Here is a 26,794-nt window from a genome sequence, read left to right as displayed (position 1 = left end):
GCAGCAGTCAGAGCAAGTAAATGAAGGGAGAATTTCACTGCATACGGTCAGGTTTCTTATAAAAACTGTACACATTTTTTAATTAAAGTATATTGGAGAAGAAAGTAAAAATTGGATTTTATTTGTTTGCCTTTTATCTGAAGCAAGATCAGATTGCTTAAAGAACTAAAGCATCACAGATCTGTGCAAAAAAAATGCCAGCATGAGATTTTGGTCAGCGTGGGTCAGTTCTGTGTATTACAGCTTTAAATGGCGCCCCTCCCTCCTGGCCATCTGGTCTAAAGCCTTTCTACACTCCCATTCTGTACAGGCTGGATAAGTGCCATCTGGGATCTGTATTAATATATGCCCTGCTTTGCTATTGGAGAGCAGCACTAAGGTAGCAGCTGAAGCTGCAGAGCAAGGGTGGAGGAAGTATCCTGAAAGCAGACACCTGTACATGCCTTACTTTGTGCATTGATCACTTGCACTGATTTTACAGGAGCCCAGGAATTGCTGTGGGGATCTATTAAAACTAAAGAAGCAAGCAGCAGTCACCTTCAGCAGCCAGAAGCATAAATGAGCTGCCAGAGCACACACACTGCCGGACAGATGGAGGGTAACAGACTGCATTTCTCTATATCAGTTCATTAGGCACCCTGCTGCACTGTATACGCATTGGCTTTTAACTACATTGGGAACATATTCTATTAGAAGTTGCATTTTTCAGAGGGCATTAAAAGTATTTCACACTATGCTGGATTGCCTAATGTTTGTACATTATTTGCATACTGTAATGCTGCAGCACTTGTTAATTGCCAGTGATCCTGCCTCGTCACCGCACATACAAATACTCTCCAAAGTTTCTTCTGTAAGTAGAACCCAGCAGCCAAATTGTTTAGTTAGGCACAGAAGGTTTTGATGACATGACATTTTATTAGAAATCATTTTTGGGTGCCTTGTCAAATGGTACTTACAGTATATCATGTCGAAATTTTAAATTCCTCCTTATGTTTCTGAATAGTAATTGTATTCAGAACTAAACATATACAGCCATTTGTCTCTGTATGTGATGTTGTTAATTCTGCCGTCTATGGAATTTTTGCTTTTCTATAGTTTAGCTAATCCTTTCCTCAGCTCACAGATTAATTTCTTTTTAATAACATCCAGCAGAGAGTAACAAGTTCTCTTATTTACCTTTTAAATAAATCTTCCAAGATTCTCGCTTCTATGCTAATTAGAATTAGGGCAGGAGAGCAAATTATATTATATGTTATAGCGTCACTTTTTTGCTGTCTGTTGTCAAGAATGGAGGGGTTCAGGATCAAGGGGACTGGGTTGCATATCACTAAATAACACCCATCATATCTCATTAAATAGATTTTACTGTGAATTGTCCTTTGCAAATGTAACACATCTTTTACTCCAGTACATTCTGTATGGTAATGATTTATGATACAGTACTTAATATATTGCTCATGCCTGCACTGTACCCCTCACATGCTGAGTGCTACTGAAATAGGATAGTATGAGTATGGGATCTGTTATCCAGAATGCTCGGGACCTGGGGTTTTTCCAGATAATGGCTCTTCCATAATTTTAGATCTGTATACCTTAAGGGGGTTATTTATCAAGGTCCGTATTTATCTCAGTATCGGCTGCTACAAACTTCGAACTAACCCGCTCGGGTTTTCCACTCTTATTTATTATTATATTTTCCCAAAAATTACCTTTGAGGGAAAAGCTCAGAATTTCACGATTTTTTCATGAATTTTCCTCGACACCCCCGACACAACCAAAAATCAATGGGACAGTTCCCATTGACTTTTATGCAACCTCGACAGGTTTGAGATGCCGTGGTTTTATATTCGGGCTTTTTAGCCCTCGTGGTTTAATAAATCTCGAAAAATTTGATTTTTTTTTAAAGCCTATTATAACACAAAAAATCACTCATTTTTCGGATTTCGGGGAATTTCAGGTATTCAGAGCTTAGTAAATAACCCCCTACGTCTACAAAAAAAATTATTTAAACATTAAATAAACCAAATAGGCTTGTTTCATCTCCAGTATGGATTAATTATATCTTGGATCAAATACAATGTATCGTTTTATTTTTACAGAGAAAAAATAAATCATTTTTTATTTGGATAAAATGGAGTCAACAGGAGATGGCCTTCCCATTATTTGGAGCTTTCTGAATAATGGTTTCCGGATAACAGATCCCATACCTTTACCTGTGTGAATCAGTCCTGCTATGTAGCATGTATTTTAGGAATAATATGGAAATAAATCTGGCCTTTGAAGATATGATTCCATTTAATCTTACAAGATATTAATTCAGTTTTTTTGCAAAATGCTACAATTCTTTTGTCTATAGGCCTTAATATTGTTACCTTTGTTTAAAATGTGAGGGAATGTATAGAATGTTTAGGCCTAATCTTGCTGCTTGAGTTATAGGTTTTGTGCCTGACACTACTGAGGCATTTCACCATCTAATCCTCTGTATTAAATACAGTACCTCAAGACTCTGCCCTCTTTATTTTATGTCTCTGATGTTGCCCTACCCACTTTGACCTTTCACAGACGTTTTCTGAGTGTTGGCAAGAGCCCATTTTGGCTGGATTTTATCAGAATCTGTCTGCTATCGACCAAGTGACGCAGGGGTAGTAAAATATAATACCCTGGAGTTTCCCTTGAATGTGCCAGCAGCTGTGCCAACCTAAATGCTGCCAGCATACAGTGTCCTCACTATAAATAGAGCTGAGAGCCCTAAAAATCTGATACGTCTGGGGTTTACAGAGATCAGTGATCAGTACAGTATGAAGGCCAATAGTCATGACAATGACTTGAACGTATTCATACACTTAACATCTCATTATTCACCTCTCGACCTGAGCTTGCCACATTGTTTGGCAAAAAGTACCAGTCAGTTTATCCTACTGCTACTGATTAACTGGCATGTATAGGGTAATCAATACAAAAAACTGAAATCAAAACATTTGTATGAAAAAATGTCAAATACTGTACTTCCCTGAATATGTGGTTGACAATGTTTCTAGGAGACTTTTGTCCAAGTTTGGCATCCTCTTATCCTCAAAGATAATGATTCCATGGATATCACATTCCAGGGAAAAGCCATGGATGTAAAATATTGGAAGGTCCCTGGTATGGCAGCAGCTCCAAGGACCTCCTGTAAATGTCTTTTGTCAAATCCTTATTTGTTGATTTCTAACTAGCGATGAGCGAATCTGTCCCATTTTGCTTTGCCAAAAAATTCACACAACTATGAGAAAATTCATGAAATGGCGTAAAATATGCAAAACATATTAAAGTCTATGGACAACATTTTTATCGCAGCGACTTTTTTGTCCATTGCAACTTTTTTGTCTACCGCACAAACATTTTGTCTACCACGCAAACATTCTGTCTACCGCAACATTTTTTTGTTGCACGTGAAACTTACCACAAGGCAAATTTTTGTCGATGCTCTGCAATCGCTGGCAGCAAAACTCTGAAATTCTCTGCAAAACCATACATGGTAAAAAAAAATCGCTATTTATAATGCCTTCTAATTTCTAGCATCAGTGACCCCCAGTTACCAATGCTATGTTATTATAGTGTAAGAAAGAATCTGGAATTTATTTTTCTCCTCCAAACATTTTCTGTTTATGATGCCCTCCTTGCTTAACCCTGAAACCGGTCTTTTTCCCAATAATGATTTTGACCCGACCGATCCCGCCGGAGGCCACGGCACATCGTAATCTAATCGTTCGGCCATACGGCCGAACAATCAGATTACCCCCAATATAGCCATGTTTGTTAATGGCATATCGGGGAAAGATCCTTTCGTTTGGAAGAGCCCTGGCAGTACTAGGTGCAGAACAAAAGTTATTTTTAAATGAAAACTAAGATACAAAATTTTGCACCCCTTAGTTCCCTAGCACTTGCACACAGGGTCATAGTAAATTAACTCCTTTGCAATACAATGTATCTTCTATGTATTCTTTTTTTTTGTAACATTTTTATTGAAAGGTATTTCAAAGATACAAACATACATATCGGAAATAATTAAATATATAAAAAAAGAAATTCAGAAGGAAAAAAAATAAAAGAAAAAGATCAATCATAAAGCAGAAGGAAAGAAAATAGGAAACTCCCATATTGTCTGTAAATAGGATAGGTATGAATACGACAGGCTCCACATAATTCTAATAATTTCCGCTTGCTTTTTACATAGTATAATTGCATATAAATATTGTCCGGTAGCTACTTTCGGACCAAAGAAATAAATAGAAAAAACTTCCACCGTGTTGTCAGATTGACTTAATGTAAAGCTTAGCTAATTGAAGCTCCCGTCTGAGGCATACAGTAACTTGACATTGCGAGGACTTTTCCTCAGTTAGGGGAATGTTATATGAAGTAAAACCTCTTAATTCCCAGATAGACCAAGTATTTAGATGTTGGAGGGCGGTGTTTTGTAAATAGGCTTTATTTGCTTTGAAGACTCTGTTGGCATTCACTCTATTAATTATTTCCTGGATGCTTGGACAATTGAGGGTCTTCCACTTGGCCGCTACTGCTATCCGTGCAGCTATCAGAATATGATTAGCCAATTTTTGGCCTGCGTTTGGTACACCTTTAAATGGTCTGCCCATGAAAAAGGTAGAAATTTCTAGAGGGACTTGGGATATTAGAACCTGATCTAATACTTTCTTGACTTCTAGCCACATTGGTTGAATAGTTCCCCACAATTTCTCCAGCAAAGTGGTGAATGGTCAGGGAATCGCTTATGTAACCTATCAGAGAAATAAGTCCTTTTTGTGGGAGTTCCTGTCTAGCTAGAATTTCGAAGGCTGTACTAACATTTAATTTTGCAGTGACTAGGTATGGGAATAAAAAGTGGCGAATCTGAAAGTATTCAAACTGGTATAGAGTGGAATGTGGTGCCAGATCTCTTAGCTCCTGTAGTGTTAGAGGGGCTTTGGAGAGCTTATTAATTAATTCACCAATCGTAAACAAGCCTGTCGGTCCCCACCATTTGCAGAACGAAGCATTTGTACCCGAGGGGAAGTTGGGATTTTGAAAGTAGTTTATGATTAAGGGATATTGTGAGATCAGGCCCCGTTTATGTTTTAATTTGTCCCATATTTTCAGGGTTAGTTGGGTAGTTCGGAGCAAGCCCTTTCTAGTGATGTTTTTAGCATTACTGGACCATATGCGAGATATCTGGAGAAGTCAAGCTTTCAATCAATGCCCATATGTGGGGGGAGATTGGTTCGACCATGCCAACAGTTGCCTTAATTGTGTCGCTTCATAATATCCTTGCAAATGGGGAACTCCTAAGCCTCCATGGTTAGTTGATGTGATCAGAACCAACCTGGCTATTTGATGACTTTTTTGACCCCAGTTAAAGTTATGAAACAAACTTTGAATATCTTTCAGTATTTTTGGTGGCACTGTGACTGGCAAGGTTTCAAACAGGTAGACATACTTAGGCAGAATACTCATCTTAATTGCAACAATCCTGCCAAACCATGATATCGGAAATTGTGACCATTTTGCGAACAACTTTTTAGTTAGACTAATAAGGGGGTTAAAATTAGTTACATACAGTATAAGGATTCATATTTATCTATAATTTGCGTGCCCAAATACGTAATTGAATCCTCCTTCCACCTATAATTGAAGTTAGCCTTTAGCACCTGGAGATCTGCTAGGGGGACATTGAGAGATAGAGATTCTGATTTTGATAAGTTCAATTTATAGCCAGAGAGAGCTAAAGTCATTTAACAGGGCATGCAAGTTAGGTAATGAAATATTCGGCCTAATTAGTGTTAGGATGACTTCATCCGCAAAAAGGGCAATTTTGAATTGCATTGAGCTAATTGGGACACCAGAAATATTAGGGTTCAATCTGATAGCTGCTGCTAAAGGCTCTATACTAAGTGCATATACCTGTAAGAGGGGTGAAAGAAGACAGCCCTTCCTCATACAATTTGTTATTGGGATAGTCTTATTAGTTTGTCCAGGTAGCTTTAAGTAAGTTGAGGGTTGACTATAAAGATTTTGTAGAGCTGTTAAATATGGACCCTTCAGGTTCAGGTGGGTAAGTAGGGAAAATAAATATGTCCAATTTAATCTATGAAATGTTAATGGCCCGCCTAGTTTTGTCACCTGCCTGGCGGCCTAGTATAAATCCGACCTGGTCTTGATGTATTAATTTGGGCAATAGTGGGGCTAATCTGTTGGCTAAGATTTTTGAGAAGAGTTTAAGGTCCCAATTCAGAAGTGCTATGGGCCTGTAGTTTGTACATAAGAGTATGATTCTTCCATTCCTTGGGGATGAGAGAGAGATATGAAGCCTGAATTGTCTTAGGTATTGGGGTTCCTTGTAAAAACTGATTAAAAGGCTTCAGTAAATAAGAGGAGAGAATATGTGAAAAGAATTTATAGTACTTGTAAGGCAGCCCTGGAGTTTTGCCACTAGGCATATTTTTTAAAGTATGTGCCAGCTCCTCCGGTAGCACCTCAAAAGTGTCTTTCAGAAAGGCACTTATAGGGTCACTAGATGCACTGCTTTTCGATGGAGTAAGCTGAGATAAATTATATAAGTTTATGATAGAATTTGGAATTTGATTAGGGTCATAAGTGAGTTGCCCGGCTTTGTTTTGGATTGCGTTAATTTGATAGGATATTTGTTGATCTTTCAGATTTCTTGCTAAAAGAGTGTGTTGCCTATCACCCTTTTCATAGAAAGCCTGCTTTGTCCAAAGTATAGCTTTGGAAACTTCATCCTGCTTAAGGTGTGCTAATTATTTTCTGAGATTCACTATTTGGTCGAGTATTGAATCAGAACCACTAGGATTATACTGTGTTTCCAGATCCCTGAGCTTTCTGTGCAAGGAAAAGTATGTCTCCGCCCGTGCCCGCCGCTTATTAGCAGATAGAGCTATGAAATGGCCCCTGACTGTAGCCTTATGGGCTTCCCATAGGGTAGACAAATTCTGAACTGACCTTTCATTAATTTGAAAATATTCTTTAAGGTTGGTCTCAATTTGTTTGAAGGCCTCTAAGTTATGTAATATGGTCTCATTTAACCGCCAATGAAGTTCTCTAGGTGGAGGTTTAAGCATGTCCAGGGTAAGGGCTATAGGCGCGTGGTCCGATCAAGTAATTGGGTAGATTTCTGTAGAATATTGTAAATGCAGAACAGATTGTGAAATTAGAAAATTATCAATACGCGAATGTACCTTATATACTGGAGAATAGAAAGTGTATTGTTTGTCATTGGGATGGTTAATGCGCCAGGCATCAAACATATGTGCCTGCCGTATTAGCTGTCTATAACTGCGCGAGATTAAATGGGCTTGATTATCTGGGGAAGGATGAGAGCGATCTGCTGTTTGAGAGTGTACCACAATAAATCCCCCCTATTACACCATATGAAGATTCAGATTGTGCAATTTTGGCAATCATTTTTTTCAGAAAACAAATCTGATGTCTGTTAGGCGAGTACATATTAAATAAGACCACTGAAACATTTGCATATTTACCTTCTAACAATAAGTAATGGCCTTTAGAATCACTGAAAGTCTGATCAACTGTTAATAGACAATCTTTATGGATAAGTATGGCCACCCCTGCTTTTTTAGCAGGACCTGAGGCATAGAAAGCTGTTGGGTAATACTTGGAGTACAGCCTACAAGTACCATTATTTATAAAATGCATCTCCTGAATGAATGCAATATCTGCCTTTAAAGTCTTAATCTCTTTCAGTGCTAAATATCTTTTGGTTGTGCTATTGAGGCCTTTCACATTAATTGATACTATCTTCGCCATTAGTTAAAATATAAAGAGAGGCTTTACCTGCGGCATTGAAAACATCAAAAATATCATGAGTTGATCAGACCTGCAGTTTGTTTCCTTTCGTGGAGACATGAGAGTTATAACTAATACAGTATTAACAAAGCATTCAGTAATACCTAGTAGATACAAGGTCATAATGTACATGAAGCAGAGTGATCTAATAACATCAAGCTTTCCACAGATATTAACTAAGTTAGTGAGAGAAAAAATAAAAAAAAACAAAAACACAGCAGGAACTATTGGGTACATTGAGATCAGACTCACGAAAAAAGAGTAGTTTTTGTGGCTTCTTGCCCTTTACGGGTGGGGATTAATAAACTTGTACCCAAAAGAAAAAACAGATAAAGTTAATATATCCCAAGGGATAGTAATAAGGGCTCAGGTAAAACTAACCTGGGCCTATGTGGAGCCTATCCAGATACTCCACGGTTTGGGGGTCAGCAGACAGGCCCTGGTAGCACCCCGAAATGTGTAAAATACACAAATGACAGAGTAATGCAAGCCTGGGTGACATTGAATGTGAAGGGCCCTTCACGGTGTTCCATTGTTGATGCAAGGACGGAGTAGACTACTCAAATGGGGCATCTGCAACCGTTGGAGGGATTCTGCAGAATGAATGTATGTCCAAGCCGGTTGACTACCAATTTAAATGGATATCCCCATCTATATGGAATATCATGTTCCCGTAGATTCTGAGTAATAGGTTGAAGGTCTCTCCTTTTTGCGAGTGTAATTGGAGAAAGATTCGTGAATATCTGGATTTTATGGTTGCGGTATAAGTGTTCTTGTCTTAGTAAGGAGCTTCCTTGCTCTGATAATAATGGAAACAGATAACAATATCCCGTGGCGGTTTGGTGGCTGGTGGTTTTGGGCATTCTGTGAATTCTTTTATACTAAGTACAGTTCAGCAGAAATTGTTTTTTAATAAGGATTATTGTCATTTTCTAATTCTACCACTGCAATTTCTTTAGCATGGGGCATGTGACTGTCCCCTTCATCTTTTTATTATCTGATATATTAACACCTGCTCTGTACAAAGCCCAGTGTGGTAACTTTATTCTTACAGTTCTGTAGTATCCTGGATTAATATGAACAGGTTTACACTTCTGGTAAATGGTAAACATGTGTAATTAGTAGCTGGTTAATATTGTGGCAATTCTGCCCTTTACCTTTAGCCTCACTGTAAAGTCTCAAAGTCTCAAAGCAGAATGAAATAATGTTAAAGTGAAATGTAAGTGAGAGTAATTGTCACGTTCGGCACCCTATATCCAGAACCCAAGCTAAGCTCCCTAGTCATGGTTCTCACTTCTGCCTATAACCGCCGCCTTTCACCTCGGGAGGAGCCCTCGGCTAATCGGCACAAGCAGAGGATCGTCATACAGGCCGGAATCAGGATAGGAGAATGTAGAATAGTTAGTGGACAGTCAAGGTCGGGTTGGAGAGGTCGGAGAAATCAGGCAGGCAAAGGTCAAAACCAGTAATAACAAATAGAATCAGGCACCTAGGAACTTTACAAATAGAACCTAACAACGGGCAGTCATTTTCTATGAAAGGCTCCTTTAAATAGATTAAATCTTGCGCCTTTGCGCGGTGACGTCATCACGCCGGCGCATAAACCAGGAAGTTCGTTGGTGTGCGTCATAGGGATACCGGACACAGTATTGGAAGGACGCATGTGGCGGGCATCCCCGCCGAAGGCACAGCGGACGCCCCCGGATGCCAGAGGGCACACCACTGGACCACCAGGGTAAGCGATAGTTATTAAACGAGAGGACTTATTTACTATGAGCAGCGGTGTAAACACTTGTAAAAAAAATTGCACACTTTAGAACCCATACAGAAGTCCCTTTTGCCCCTGCACCAGGCATGGTAATGACAGTCCTTTACTTAAAAAGTGCTTTCATCAACATTGCCTCCTCTTGCATTCCTTCCTTATATATTAGTGATGTGACAGCCTGGCAGAGAGAACCATTTTGTAATGAGACTTCAGCTCGCTGCCGGTGGGCCCTGAGAGCTGGATAGCCCCACCAAAAGCTGTCATATGGATCAGGCTGGCACAGGAAAGGCAGATACTGTGCCTGAAAAGACAGAGAATGTTAGAGGAGTCCAGATTGGAGAAACCAGCAAGTGCAGGGGATTCCCATCTAAATATCCAAAGGGGCTGCATGTCCATAACTGTTTGACTCGCCTGAAGATTTCTTGTAAAGTATGCTAAGAGACTCTGAAGTGAGTGTTGTCATCATTAGTGATGGGCAAGTGCGAATTCGCAGAGAATTCCCACGATTCGCCGCTGGCAAATAAATTTGCAAACCGCTGCGAAAATTTGCCATCCAAAAGATAATGTGCACCGGCATCCCAAAAAATGGACGCCGGCGCCAAAAAAGAGCTGCTGACGCTGTTCTGTGAATTTTTCACCATTTAGCGAATTTTTCAGCGAAGCAAAATGCCACAGATTCGCCCATCACTAGTCATCATTTCTATTAAAGGCATGCTCAAAGATTTCAGAGACTGTATTTGTTTGAAATTACATCAAAGGACTTTGCCATTCTTTAGTTAGAGAGTTAGATTGCGCTGGCCCCTTGTTAGTTCATTAGGCCCATACTGTCACCTGTTAGGAGGGCTGCTTGTATAAATTGGTCATTTGTTTTTAGATAAACATTTATTTAGTTAACAAACTACTGTTTGTGAATTATTTTTGTTTTCGTAGTGGGGCCACCCGTAGGTGCATTCCTGGATCCCACTAGATGGAGGCACTTTTCTAATAAGTACCAGGCACCCGGTTTCTCCCAGTACCACTGAGGATTAACTCGTTTGTCATAATATTTCTCACTGCTCTCTTCTCTTTTGTAATGGTCAACAATGACTTCTTGTTTTGTCTGTTGCTTATCCCAAAAAACAAATATCTGCTGCATGTGTCAGTATCCTCTATGTATTCCCTCTTTAATGGGTAGAATGGGGGTGGGTCCAAATTATTTTCACAAACTGCAGCTTATGAATAGTAGAGCATTGTGACATTGTGACACTGTCTCTCAATTGAGCCTTTGCTGGAAGTGTTTAGAGAAAGGATGTTGTTTTTGCAATGTCATATTTTTAAAGACATTTTCATGGTCAAGATTTTAAGGGGAAAAAACTGATTTTTTTAGAGGAAAAAAAAATGAATGTTTCAAGATTTACAATATTATTTTCCGAAGCTGCTAAAAATCTGAAAATACTCCAGCTAAAACCTGAAGAGGTCATGTAAAAGTCAATGGCAGATAGTCTCTTTAACAAATCTTGATAGTTTTGGGCTGTTTGACACGGGGTTTTGTTCGATAATCTCATCAATTCGAGTTTTAAACCCTATGTAGACCAATTACGTTTTTTTTCCACAATAAATATTTATTTTTTTCATTTTCATTTTTATTATAGATTTTAAAAAATGTACAAAATAAAAAAAACATACATAAAAGCATTAAGAGATTACATGTACGGCACAACATGTACATCGTTATTACAATGTTAATAATTAGCGTATACAAATAGTAAAATATTGTCACTGTCACATCTGGCCTCTTTCCTTCTCTTATTAACATTTTCTTATCTTATGCTGATCAGTCTTTTCCAGGTAGTTGTGATGTATCACTCACCAAAACATCTTTATGACAGTTATTAGATCCTAACCCTTCTATAGAGCATCACTTTGCTTGCTAACAATTTCACCTGACATTTGTCAGCACAACTGTTGCTAAGCAGTATAAACTCCCCTTTAGTCAAATACAAGAGGTCCTCTGCATTCAAACCATTATCAATATATTTAAGACGTAGACATTTTGTGCATACTGCTACTGAAAAATGCCTTACCCTTTAAACAACACAGGGAATAAACAACACTTTGTAAAATGTATAATGAAGCAATAGAATTCTTAATGAATCAGATGAAAATTGAGCGTAGGACTGGCCAGATATGGGATGACTTTGACGTAGTTGGCCAGCTTAAATATATTGCAATATATGGACAAACAATCCCTATGTTGTTTAAAGGGTAAGGCATTTTTCAGTAGCAGTTTGCACAAAATGTCTCTGTCTTAAATATATTGATAATGGGTTGAGTGCAGAGGACCTCTAGTATTTGACTATATGTATTTTGTGGTTACACCCTCATTGCACCCCCGCCTAATGGTTTTAAAAAATAGTGGTGAGCACAACTTTCCCTTGTTTGTTATAAATAAACTTCCCTTTCTCATTGTCAACTTTCCCAGGAATACATATAGACATACTTCTCAGTAGTATCCCCTTCAATATGCTTTCCACTGTTTTGCTCTTTCATCATGATCTCCCAAAACAATAACAGATACTTGAATCTGTCATTTTATTTCAGGCTTTTGCCTTCTAGAACTTGCATGTACCCTAAAAAATGTCTTTGTCATCTACCATTTCCTCAAACTGAAATAAACTTTTCTATTTGTGTTTGTTTTTATTGAACACCATGTCATTCTTTAACTTGACAAACTGCTGTTGCACTCTACTAAATGGAACATGACAAAATGCTTGCTGACTGATTTTATTCATGTACTCAATTAATATTTAAGCCAGTAATGGAAATGAGATAAGATTTGCATGACTAGCATTCTAGAGTGAGAAGGACCTCTCATTACTTGCATGCAAAGCAGAAAGAATCCAAAAAAAGGAAACATTTCCATGCAATACTTTGTAGGCGGAAGCTCATTCAAAATATTTATAGCTTAACCATTGCAGTTACTGATCATATATTAACTTACAAAGCAGTTTTTGGATCCACATGAACAGCTTTAGACTAAGGAGATCCTCTCTTCATTATTATATAAAGTGCTTGTAGTGCATTTTGACCTGATCAGCAACTTCTCTGACTTAATTTTAATACTTTAGCCTACAGGGTATTTCATGACAGTGGAAACTCTAGGAGAAAAACCTGGTTACCTTCCCAGGATTCCTTCTAATTAAGTTTAGAAATAGGCATGGATTGTAAAAGCTGTGTTTATTATACTTTAAAAAAAAAATTATTTTATTAATGTGTTTATTGCCATCTACGGTGTCTAAATGGTGACTTTATCCCTTATTTGATAAATCTCTTTTTTCATACGACTTGTATGGCCATGCTTTCAGCTTTATTGGCTTTATAGGCTTATTGTACTGGTAGGATTGTAGCTGTATTGCTGAAGTTATTTGCATTTGCTATATTGTTCTGTTTGATGGTATTATAACCTCAAAAACATCAGTTCTTTACCCATACCAAAAGCTTGGCATTTTCATATCAAATGTTTGAAGGTGACAGTACAACTTTTATATTTATGCAGTAAGGAACTGTTTTTTCCAGACTTGTGTGATATAGGCCTTGTCCATTATATTTACCTGATTTAGCCGTTTTCTGTGGATAACAGAGATACATTTTGCACTTGTTACTTCTAGCTTTCATTCCATCAGCTTTCTCAATAACATTCTAATATAACAGAGTTCTTTTTAAGCTTGACCTGCTATTGCAACTGAATGCTACAAAATGTATTTGACAGAAGTGCACGTTAAACGTTTTTAGCAGGTATCAGAGGCAGTGACTCCTTGAAAAATCTGTGATCTTCTGCGAAATGATTCTAGTAACATTAACATATTGTAACAATGTGTTCTGTCACTGAGAGCAAAGAAATTATTCTTGGCAGGAGAAAAATGTCTTCACCGCAGGCAGAATAATTGCCATGACAAGTTATAATGATACTTTTGTATATTATACCCGATAATTAATATATATATATATATATATATATATATATATATATATATATATATAAATAAAACATGCAGGCAGAGCGCACACCACTAGCCAAAAATAGAACCTGGTGCCAGTCTGAATATAAATATATACTGAGGTGAGTTGACAGCACTCCAAAGAAGTTTTGAGGCAAAGGTTTCAGCAAACAAAATCAAACAAAATGTAGGTTTATTGGTTCCAACGTTTCAGTTCCACACTGGAACTTTCATCAGGGAATGTGATTAGAACAGTACACAGTGAGACACTTTAAAGAAGAAAATGGCGCCAAAACTTGTTGCTAGGCAACCATGACTCTCTAGTCAGGTGACAGAGCTAAACAAAAATAAAAATAAAAAGCATTATGGTTAGGTGTCAAGTTATTGTTGCCGCATATACATAAGAATTGCCAGACCTTATCAAACCTGCAACATTCTTCTAGGACTAGGTCCTTAACGCATATTAATCCCATTGCAGTCTGCTGGTATCAGGGGGGTGGGGCTTGATCCCGTCCAGGGTCCTGTAGAGGTGAGTCTCAGCCAACCGGATGAGCTGGAGTTTGGGTGGGGCGGAGCAGAATGCATAGCCTAGCAAACTGTATACAAGTTCCAAGGCTCCGGTAACCCAGCACCGCATAGCAACACATGTGAGCGCTGTTCCTGTCCGTTTGGGAGAGATGTCGTGGCACAGAGGCAGAGTCCGCACACAAACGCATGCTTGCCCCACCGCCACAGTTACTCATTCCCTTCACAATAAATTAGCGGGTATATAGTCAAAAGGAATGATTAGTTTACCGCATCACCTCCACTACTAACTCACATATCAGGACATTAATGTAAAAAAGTACAACCAGACACGGCATCGATACCACCACCAAACATATGTAGCAATACAAGAAATGGCTACATTGTAGGAAAAAACATCAGAGAGAGAGAGAGAGAGATTTTGAAAGCTTGTCTTTTTAAAGCAAATTAAGTAAAAACGAGAAAACTGTTCTCAAGATTTGAGCTAACTGCTGCTCTTGAACTACAAATCCAGGCTTCCTCTGTGAGCCACAGTATATAATAGCTTTCCACAGCACATAATAACTTTCCATGCTGCTGAAAGTAATGATAAAGACAGTGAACTGGAGGCACTACAGCCAAATAAACAAAATCAGTTGGAATATTACTCTGTGTTGAGCTCATTAAATATTAAAAAGCCTCAAAAAAGCAGTCATTTCTAGCCAGTGTTAATTGCAATTATATTTTTTCCTAGTGGCCTCCACTGTAGGAGTTACTGGACCATTTCTTTTCTATTTCTACCTTTGAGCTATTTTACACTAATATGTTTAACATCCATTGATTGTGAGTGCAGGCCTTAGATTTCAGTTTCCCTGATGGGCCCTAGAGGGATCAGTGTGACACTGTGTTCATGATGGTTAAGTCTTAAAATGGTCCTCTAAATTACAGAGCTGCATTTAGATCTGGTATCTTTATTCAGGTCTTGGAGTTTAATATTAATGTAATGTTCAATATAACCCAACCTTACTGTACTGTACTGGAGCTAACACCTGTTGTACAGTCATGTTTGCTTTAATGTCTTATTGTTTTTAACCTTTAGCTACGTTATAGATTGGTAAATAATCTCTCAAATGAGTTGAATGAAATATATTTTCTGCTATAAAATATTCGATGAATGTGAATCCCTTTAAAACAAATTGCCTTCACCTGTTTTTTTTCGTATTATTATTTTTCCTTCTTTGCCCAAGCTGGCTTCTGGTTTTTATATTTACAATATACACATGCTTTGGAAGGGGCTCCAGCAGCATTGCAAAAAACTAATTTATTCGCCAGGCGCGAATTTGTGGCGAATTTGCGTGATTCGCTGCCAGCGAATAAATTAGCGAAACGCCCGCGAGAATTCGCCGGTGTCAAAAAATGTTTTCGCCAAAACGGACGCCGGCGTCAAAACCGGGCGTTGGCATCAAAAAAACGGGCGCCGGCGTCAAAAACGGGCGCCGTTTCGTTAATTTTTTGCCGTTTCGCGAATTTCGCAGGAAAACGGCGCAAATTCGCCTATCACTAATCATTGGGCTCCCTAAATTAAAAATTTTACAAAACTTATGCAAAAACGTTTGGAACATGGGTAGCACAGTGCGATAAAAGCAGACAAATATATAGGGTATGAACTGTAGCCAAACTCTGCTGCCCCCCAATGAACTGACTGTTTATTAACACATTAATTAATGCAACTGTTTATATAAACGACTTATTTTAAAGTAACATCAGATGTTTATATATGGAGCTGTTTACTGAATTATATGGGTGTCTCCTACATGAACTTCCTAGTCGTGGAATGACTGGTTATTGGGCCACACAGCAACATCATTTGGCCCCTAAACGTTGGCAACAAGATTTTCTATTACAAAAATCTATTCTAAATACATCCAATAAGTTAAAACCTTTTGTCTTAGCAAAACCTACCTGACAGTTGATCATTTGTGTAGAACACACTAGCGGCATGGTTGTTTCTGCATGCTTGTGTTCAGAGGAGGCCCCATATAAATAACTTGTACAGGGCCCCAAAATTTGTGATGACAGACCTGCCAGTATACAACTCTCTCCATTCACCTTTTGTGATGTTTTGTAAACAGGAGTCTATTATGCAGTGGGATTATCTGTGCACCCGTAATCTAATTATTGCCCTTGCAAAATACAAGCATGGCCTAGCTTCAGTTTCAGTGTTTAGCTCCAGAAATAACAAAAACTGAGGATTCAGATAATTTTTTACTCTTTTACTAATCGTTCCAGCACAGATAATAATTTGTTAAATCTGTTAGCTCTTCAACGACTTATTACGCATTGCTAATCAGCCCTTTTTTTGCATGACTGGCATTGCACAATTGATAGCAACAGTTGCATTTATAAATGTAAATTTGATATTGTATGACAGTTATTAAATTTCAGATCCATTTTTGAAAGTGACCTTTCTATTTTTTATATATATATATATATATATATATATATATATATATATAGCTGAGCCGAAACGTTGAATGAATTACACTTATCATTTGTTGCCTTGTTATCAGTTATGTAAAAGTCCCAGCACCTAGGCATTCATTTTGTGTTCTGGGTGCACTGACCTAGCGCTCCTATATATATATATATATATATATATATATATATATATATATATATATATATATATATATATATATATATATATATATATTGTGAACTGGACAAACTAGGAAACACCCAGCCCATTTTACAGCTATCAGATGAGTTGCTAAATACTTATTTATTGCCATTAATGACTTGTACTTCTTTTCCCATAAACAGTTCTAAATATCTATAACTTTATTTAGAATATTTATATTAATTAATTGACAGGTGATGAGGTGAGGTGATGCTGAGGGTTGGATTAAATAGAGCAAATTAATGGAGACAGTACGAAAGCATAGAAACAATTATTTACCTAACACTCCTATTAGCTAAAACAGGGATTCTGACCTTAGCATTAACCGTTAATTTCATTACACAGAGAATGTAAAAGCAGCTTTACATGAACTAAATTAGACAATCTTCTCTCATGTCATTCACTTATCAGTACTTAAAGAGCTTAGCGATAGCATGAAAACTCCAATTTGGTCTGAAGGATTTTTAGGAAAATCAATATCCTTATAAGTAACAGTATCAAGAAAATGTAGTTTTGTATGACATGTAAATGGCACCAAGTATTAAAGGGGGTTCCAGTGTGTGACAGGGAAAAGATTAATCTACAAGTCCATACATTAGTAGTTTTTCTAAAATATTTTAAAGGCTACTTCACTTACATGTTTTGTTTTATCTTTGTATTTGTGCAATACATATACAGTATTAAAGCTTAAATGCATTATGATTTCATGATGGTTACTGGCTTGCAACTCCTTACAAGTAACAAGTAGGAGGCATAGGGGCATGGTTTACTATGGAAACCCATTATCTAGAAAGCTCCAAATTGCACAAAGGCTGTCTCCCATAGGCTCCATTTTATACAAATAATCAAAATTTTTAAAAATTAAATCCCTTTTCTCTGTAGTAATAAAACAGTTGGAATCAAAACTAGCTTCTTGGATTAGTTTAATATTTACATGATATTATAGTAGACTTAAGTTATACAGATCCGTTATACGGAAAATCCCAGTTCTTGAGCATTCTGGATAACAGGTGTCATACCTGTATTAAATACCTTATTGTCCTACTCCAATGTTCATCAAAGAAATTATCAAAAAGTTTTGTAAACAGTTTATTTTATACACCCAGTTTGCATTTCAATCAAATAATCCAAATTTTTAAAAATGATTTCATTTTTCTTTGTAATAATAAAACATATAAACATATAACAGTCAGTTCATTGGGGGCAGTATAGTTTGGCTACAGTTTAAACCCTATGTATTTACCTGCCCTTTCACACTGTGCTACCCATGTTCCAAACATTTTTGCATAAGTTATGTAAAATGTGTAAGTTTAGGGAGCCCAATGATTTTGCAATGGAGCCTAATAATTAGTCAGTAGTAGTTTTTAATAAAAGTAAAAAGTATCAACTAATTGGCTAATAAATTAGTTTATTTTGGGTTTACCTTAAGTTGTTTTAATTAATTGTTTGTCAGTGGAGTTTTCCCCTGCTTCTCCCTTTAGAAGAGATTTTTAATTAGAATTATTGGTGTTGCTATAAAAAAACAGCTTATTGTATTTATTTAATATTTACATGATTTCCTCCTAGATTTAAGTTATAGAGATCCAAATTATGGAAGGTCATGGTATATCTAAAATTATAAGTCAAATCAACTGGACTTGCTGTATTTTTTTGAAGACACTTCGCTAGTCATCCAATTGGCTTTCTTGAGCATTCTGGATAACAGGTATCTGTATTTATCACCTCATTGCCCCCACTCCAATGTCTATCAAAGAAATTATCAAAAAGTTTTGTAAACAGTTTATCTTATACTTTCCTTCACCTTCAGTCAAACAGTTCATAATGTCTGACCATAACATGACTCACCTATGGTAAGTGGGTACAGGGCTTGTTAAAGGAAAACTATACCCCCCAAACAATGTAGGTCTTTATAAAAAAATATTGACATAAAACAGCTCATATGTAAAACCCTGCTTCATTTTAATAAACCATTTTCATAATAATATACTTTTTTAGTAGTATGTGCCATTGGGTAATCTTAAATAGAAAATTGCCATTTTAAAAAATAAGGGCCACCCCATAGGATCGTACGATTCACTGTGCGCACAAACACACCAAATAAACCATACTTGTTAGGTCGCATGAGCCAATTAACAGACAGAGTTCTGTATTTTGCTTACACACTTCTTCCTGTTACAGTTATAGTTGCAGTATTTGTGGTCAGGTGATCTCTGAGGCAGCACAGAGACCAACACAAAATGGGGGTTCAAGACAAGAGATGTAAAAGGGCAGTTTTTACTTAAATATATATTCCAGTTTGGTAAGATTCTTTCATATGCCACTTCATTTGATATAAACTATCTGTTGCTTAAGTATGCATTTTTGAGGTATAGTTTTCCTTTAATGTGGAACTTCGAATTTACTTCGACTTCGATTCGAAGTAAAAATCGTTAAACTATTCGACCATTCGATAATCGAAGTACTGTCTCTTTAAAACAACTTCGACTTCAAAACTTCGCCAACTTAAACCTGCCGAATTGCTGTTTAGACTATGGGGGACCTCCTGTGTGTTTGGCTAAGTTTTTTTAAGTGGAAGGATTTTTTGGGAATCGTACGATAAAATCATTCGAACCGTTCGATTCGAAGTACGATCGGAGTACGATCATACGATCGTACTACAATCGGAATACGATCGTACGATGTATAAAATCCTCCGACTTCGAATTCGAATGTCAGAGGATTTTGTTTGATGGTCGAATTTCGAAGTTTTTTCTACTTCGAAATTCGCCCCTTGATAAATCTGCCCCGTGTATTTTTTTTCTTTAGTTGCATTTTTTTCTAAACTACTGGATTGAAACAGCTGAATGCCTACACATACAAGAGATTGTATAGGGCTGCACAACACACTAAAGGTATGCCTGTTGGATGACATAACATCATTGAGAGACTTTCCTTGTCCTTGCATATTTAATAAAAACATTAACTTTTTGACACAAGATAACATTTTAACATTCATAACCTGCCAATCCTGGGTAAATGGTCCTGAGATTATAATTCTGTGTGCGGCACCTTCCTTCAATACTGCTGCAACCCATATGACTTTTGTTTTGGAAGTTGCTAACAAGTTAATTGTTTCAGTCTACTGGCTTCCCAGGAAACCCGTAAGCACCTTCCCATTCTGTATTGCTATTTTCACATAGAAAAAAAAAATTTTGGAACATAAACAATCATATGTAAATTCAGATGGTAACATCTGGTTTAAAAGGTGCTTGGGATCAGTCCAAATCATTAGGGTATCATCCACATATATAAAATACATGAATATGTGCAGAAAAAAAAAACAGTTTTCTTTCATTGAGAAATATATTTTAAAACATGGTGCTTCAGTTGCACCTGCTTCTGCCAGTAGAAATCCTTTAAAAAGTCTGAAATAATTACTGTACTGTACCAAAGTAAGCAATCTAAAAAAAAACTAAAACCTTTGGGTTTGGCTATGTAGTATTCAGTAACTCACCCTTTTCTGGTGCTGTGTAGATGTGTAGAGGCTCAGAATGTCTATGCAACATAGGATGGTATGTATTTGCTGCCATCTGATCAACACATCATTGGTGTGCTTTAGGCATGATTTAATATCACTGACTGATGTTGGTCTACATATTGTGTCAAAGATTCTAGAACTGAACCCCTGACATATTATATCTACCAGTCTGCTTCACCAATGTCTTAAGAATATTAGGCAGCAAATTAAGAACATGGATCCTTAGATGATCAGTAAGCAAATCCCAGATTGTTTACTTCTCTTTTAAACACATAAGAGGGACCTCTACCCACAATTTGTCTCATATGTCACATATTGTCCCATAACATTACATTAAAAGGGACCTGTCACCCTAAAGCTGGCCATAGACACACAGATCCTATCGTACAAAACGAGGATTCGTACGATTTTCGGATTGTGTGTGGAGTGTGCCGACAGCTTTCGTCCGGCGGAGATCGGTCGTTTGGTCGATCAATAAGGTTTGATTTTGACCCGACCAATCTCGCCGGAGCCCATTGCGCATCGTAATCGGATCAGATTACCCCCGATATAGCCATGCTAGTTAATGGTATATCGGGGAAAGATCCGCTCTTTGCATCTATGGCCACCTTAAGGGATAATGACAGATTATTTTTTATTGTGTTACTCAGGCAAAATAGACTTTAATTACACTATATAAATTATTTAAATCTTGTTTTCTTCATTCTTGAATTCACACAGCAAGCAGGCAGATGCCATTTTGTAGATCCTGTTATTAAGATTTGCATCATGGAAAATCTTGCACCAGAATGAGGCACCTAATGCCCATGCACTGGCTACACAATTAGATTGCGAGGATGGAGGGGGAATGTGAAGAGGTCAGTTACATCTGGATCCATTTTATGGATGCTGGGTTTTCTTTTAGAGGGTTTGAACTTGATGGACTTTGTCTTTTTTCAACCCAATTTAACTATGTAACTAACTATGTAACTATCTAGTAAATGCACAATTGAAAGTGAAAGTGATTGCTGTTCCTCAGGCATTCAGGTGGGAAATATGATTGACAGCTATGATTTTTAAATACCTAAAATGGCTTTCATTAGTGACGGGGGACAGTTTTGAAACGAGCGTCAATTTTTGTACGCGCAACCATTGTGACCATGTGCGTGCATTTGACATTTTGACGAGCGACAATTTTTTTTTTCATGGTCATGTGATTAGCTCTGGAACTTCAAGGGAATATGGATGAAAGATATAGTACTTGTTGGATATTTGACAGTACCGCAGGCAATGAAAAATAATCATTTCACAAGGAAAACTTGTAGAGATGAATGACAGGTATACAAAAATAAGGTCAAATATAATACAGCACTGATTCTTATCCAGTAAAATGCATGATGGATTTTTTTTTTATCTCTCTAAACAGAAATATCTACAGCTGTTAGGTGATGACAAAAGGATAGGGAATAGCAATACATATAAGCTTTCATTTATGACTGTAAATGAAAGATAAAACAGTACAATATCTTAATCAATAGGTTTTTATTGAACAAATCATTTATATAGTTCTTTATCTAGTTATGTGTCGTGTTAGGTTTTTTTGGTCACAAAGATAAAGTGCCTTGCTATCTGTATATGCACTATTTTGCTTCGATTTGCATAGACTCTACTGTAATCTACTGTATGATTTCAATTTTCTCTGTAAAGATAAAACAGTACCTTGCAGATGGTCAAATTAAGATATAATAAATCCTTGTAAAACATTACATTAAAACATTAAAGGGGTTGCTCACCTTCCAAACACTTTTTTCAATTCAGTTGTTTTTAGATCCCCAGAAATAAAGACTTTTTTCAATTACTTTCCATTATTCATTTTCCAAAATCTAAGTTTAAAGTTGAATGTTCGTGTCTCTGGTGTTTGGGTCTGGCAGCTCAGTAATTCAGGTGCAGACTGTAAACTGTTACAATTTTGCAACATTTAGTTGATACTAAACTCAGCAGTATCTCTGGAGTATTAGCAACTATTGTATCAATTCTAAAAACTGCCTGTAATGAAACTCAGGGATTCTGCTCAGCAGAAACAAAAATAAGAAATGTATCCATTTAGAACAGTTTACAGGGTCTGCGACCCCACCCCTTCCTAGAGCTGCTTCAGAAGGTGAAAAATGACACTTTACACTTCAATATTAGAAAAACGATGACACATAGAAAATAGAAAGTATATGGCAAAAGTTGTTATTTCTGATTATCTATCTGAAAACAACTAGTTGTTTGAAGGTGAACAACCCCTTTAAGGTATGAAGATGCAAATTAGGAAATGATCCATTATTTGAAAAACCCCACATCCTGAGCATTCTGGATAACAGGTCCCATACCGGTACATGCTTTTTGCTTTTGCAAGTACTTTTGGGAAGTACCAAAACACCTGTCCATCCTGCTCTGATGAATAGATCACAAGTCCACTCAATGGAAAGGGAATCCTTATATTATCGCTAGCCTGGGTGTACTTGTACTTGCATTCACAATGAATCCCTGGATAAACATATTAAGGTCACTTATAACATTTTAATATTTACTAATAAGAGCACAGCTTTACTATGTTATGTTTACTATGTTGTCCAACTTTGAGTTAACTTTTAGTATGATGTAGAGAGTGTTCTTCTGAAACACTATTCTGAATTATTTCACTTTTTGTTCAACAGCTTTGCAGTTTGGAATTTCAGCATCTGGTTGCTAGGGTCCAAATTAACTTAGCAACCAGGGTGTGGTTTGACCGAAAGTCTGGTATATGAATAGGTGAGGACTTGAATAGAAAGATAAGTAATAAAAAGTAACAATAACAAAAAAATTGTCGCCTCACAGTACAATTTTTTCATCGATGGGGTCAGTGCGCCCCCCATTTCAAAGCTGGAAAGAGTCAAAAGAAGAAAGCAAATAATTTAAAAAAAAAGAGTAGTTGAAAGTTGCTTAGAATCAACCCCTTTAAAGGAGAATTCAACCCCCCAACTAATAAAACCCCTACTCTCCATAGCCCCCCCCTCCCTGCTCCCCCCCCACACACAGGTGTTAACACCTGTAAATGCCCCTAAGCCTGTAATTACCCCTCGTTGCAGAGCCAGCGCAGTGGAGCTCACGGGCGACATCTTTCGGCACCTCGGTAATCTTTGGGTCTTCTTCTGGTACTTAGGTAATTTTCATCATTTTTGGCGCATGTGCAATTCTCACGAAGTGGAAGACTGCTCCAACTGCGCATGCGCTGGCACGGAGCTTACTTACCGAAGATTACCAAAGCGATGAAGATGGTGCACAGTCTGGTTTGTTATCCTTGAGAAAGACCACAGTTTGTGTTTAAAATTTCAGATTTTTTTCAGTCAATTTAGATTTTTTTTCACAAGTACTCCCGTTGAGTGCAGTGCTATGCTACTTTATATATATATATATATATATATATCTTGTTCTCGATGTGCATTATAGTAAAATTGACTGTACATTTAGATAACAGCAGTAATTAAATAATGCTGAAGCAAAGAGGTTAAAAGGTGCGAGTCCTTATCATAAAACACAAAGTTCTCTATTGTTATCTTCTTAGACAATGCCCTTTGTAGCATAATGGAATTAAATGTCTGAATTCACCTTGTTGTTCATTATCTTTAATCCAAGGTTTGGCCTATTTCTTTTTGATAATGTATCAACACACCTAATCCTGACTTGCATAACTGAGCTTTGCGGATCAAGTGTATGGATCTGCTCTCAACATGCCTAATATTTGATTGTACAACTGAACAATTCTCTTCAGGTTGTTAAATACTAATTATATGGTAATGTGCCATTGTTCAGTGGTGCTCTACAACTGTAATTTACAGTGAATTGGTTTGCTAGAAATATGAAGATCTTTAAAATTACTAACATTTTTCATTCAGTTGCACTGAAGCCTGCGTCCACCATGCGATAAATGCTTTTAATGTTCTCTGTCAGAAGAACATGATCTGGTTACACAGGTGATGAAAGGGTTAATGATGTGTGATATGAGCCGCTTTAGAGAGATGGATGTTTCACAGCTTTGGTGCTGTGATATATTTACTAAGCTTTCTTGAAAAAAATTGCATCTGTCACATAGACTTCTTTCCTTTATACCAATATTGCTTAATCGGGTTAATTCATTCCCAGCGGTGATATTATTCTTATGCATTTCCATCACATCATAAAGTCGTCATTGTGTCACCGAAGCAAACTGCATTAAAGCAGCACAATATATTTCTGTCCATGTTCCAAAAATGCAAAAGTTGTAAATAAAAAAAAAGAAAGCTGAAAATGTCAAAGATGAATTCGTTATAATGTTGATTTAAAGAGGCAGTGTGACCTTTATACAACGCAAAATCTATAATTAAGACTGTGCTGAAAAATGTCTTCCCTACAGTGGTAAGAAATATATACAGCTTTTTATTTGTTACACTTAACAGGGCAAAGACCGTAATTGAAGCCACTTTTACTTTCTAACTGTTCTGCCCAAAATCCTGGTTCTACTGGAATTCTGGAAGAGCAAGAGAAGGCAATAGAACAAGCTGTCCTTAAAAAGGCTTCATTTATAGGGAGGATGGGGATCATTTAAAGAGAGCTTATTATCTCTTTTTAAATAAATTCCCCTGTTTCCAGTAGGCAGTTTGGGGGCAAAATTCCATTTAAATGGAAACTATATCCCTGAACATTGCAGGTCTTTAAAAAAATATATATATATTACAAAAATGTAATCTAAATAAATCAATTTCCTAATAATATACTTTTCTAGTAGTATATGTCATTGATTAATGCTAAATGGAAAAAAATGCCATTTGAGGTACTAAAGGCCACCCGCTGGCTCAAACAATTAACTGGACTCACATACAAAGCAATGGGACACACAGTATATGCTAAATCAAATCTTGTTAATAGTAAAGTATATTTTAACAACATTGAGCAGCAGTGTTTTTATATCCTCTTTAAAGGCCTTTAGCATAGTAGACAACATTGGAAGCTTTTTGAAAATTGGCTTTAATTTTTCAGCAACTATAACAAAACTTATCCTGCCATATTTAAAGGCAAACTTTATTATTGCTTTAAAACTGAGCACCAATATGAAATGTGTGACTGATTACACCTGATCCACCTGCACAGTATTGATTTACCTGGGTACTTGGAGTGTAATGCTTGGGGTAAAAATGTCACTCAGTATTTCTCCTCTCTTATATCACATCTTTTTTCTGTATATATGGAGTTAAACCTATTTTAAGTATATGTACTGTAGGTGACTGTTTAAGTATATGTACTGTAGGTGACTTATTTTGCTTATTTATAGTGTTATAACCTATTCAATTCTTTTGAAAATGCATTTTCAGAAATGTTATTTACAATATGAAGGTATATAAAACATCAAAGCTGAGCCTCTGTGACTTATAGTGATCTGATATGTGATATTTAGAATATATTCAGCACAGCTTTGCACGCTATTGTAAATCTGTGAGATATCTCAGCTACTTTTAAAGGAATAATGAATAATGCACATTTAGGTCTTTGATTAAAATGTGTTTTTTTTTCTTTGCAGCTGATTCAACCAAACAGAAAAAAAGGAGTATGAAAAGGAATGCAGTGCTTGTTGATGATGTTGTATTGAATGGACCAATAATAGATAGCAGTTCGGGAGAAAAGTTTGTAGAAGATGTATATAGGATTCTAATGGATGAACTTGTTTACAAGGCATCTGATATTAATCAGAAGGTAAACACTTTTAATATATTAGTTAATGTATAAGCATATCATATATATATCAATATTAAAAACTATAAAAATAACAAAATCCATATGTTAAAGGGCAAAATTTCTAATTGCTACATGCATCCATTTGCAATTTTTATGAATGTTCAACAATGCAAAGGAAAATATATATATATAGCATAGCAAGAGTTACATTATTAAAAGCCCTAAACCAGGCACCTTTGACATACTGTTTTTGATCGGCAGAGCATCCTGTATGAACTTCCCCAGCACAAATGAAATAGACAGTCATTTAGCTTTTTCTAAAGGTCAGCTTGACTTTGTTTGTTATTTCTCCCTCTTTGGGGGGGGGGGCAAAATGAGGATCAACTGCATCGTCAGAAAATGCATTAGGAACCCTATTGAAGAAACTATATACTAGGGATACAAAGAATCCACTGTTTTAGGATTCGGCCGAACCCAGAATCCTTTGTGAAAGATTTTAAGGTGTCAGATTTGGTTTGGCCAGGCACTTTGGTTTGGCCAGGTAAATTGGCTGAATCCTAAACTGAATCCTGGAATTGGTACATCCCTACTTTATACCCCTAGCCCTCACTGTCCTCATACTCTTTAGGGAATCTTAAGACAAGATACTTACAGTTTGAATTTTATAAGGCATACTTACCTTTAAAAAGCACTTTGCATTGGGTTGCTGCTACAGAACTTTTCATTTGTTGAGACTTTATTTTAAGAAGTGATTCTTTAACATATCCACAATTCATTCCCTA

General features: G+C 36.8%; 1 protein-coding gene across 1 annotated transcript in view; it reads left to right on the top strand.

The window, feature by feature from the left end:
• The first annotated feature begins 351 nt into the window (after positions 1-351).
• Positions 352-26,794, top strand: part of gadl1.S (glutamate decarboxylase like 1 S homeolog) — a 140,338-nt gene continuing 113,895 nt past the window's right edge. Inside the window, exons 1-2 of the mRNA XM_018269298.2 lie at positions 352-598; positions 25,858-26,030. Of these exons, the coding sequence (XP_018124787.2) occupies positions 559-598; positions 25,858-26,030 (213 nt within the window). The 5' untranslated portion in view covers positions 352-558. The remainder of the gene's footprint in view (positions 599-25,857; positions 26,031-26,794) is intronic.

The sequence above is a fragment of the Xenopus laevis genome, chromosome 6S (assembly GCF_017654675.1).
Source record: "Xenopus laevis strain J_2021 chromosome 6S, Xenopus_laevis_v10.1, whole genome shotgun sequence".
NCBI classification, from domain to species: Eukaryota; Metazoa; Chordata; class Amphibia; order Anura; family Pipidae; genus Xenopus; species Xenopus laevis.
The sequence above is the reverse complement of the archived record's forward strand: the minus strand, read 5'-3'. Positions and strand labels throughout refer to the sequence as shown.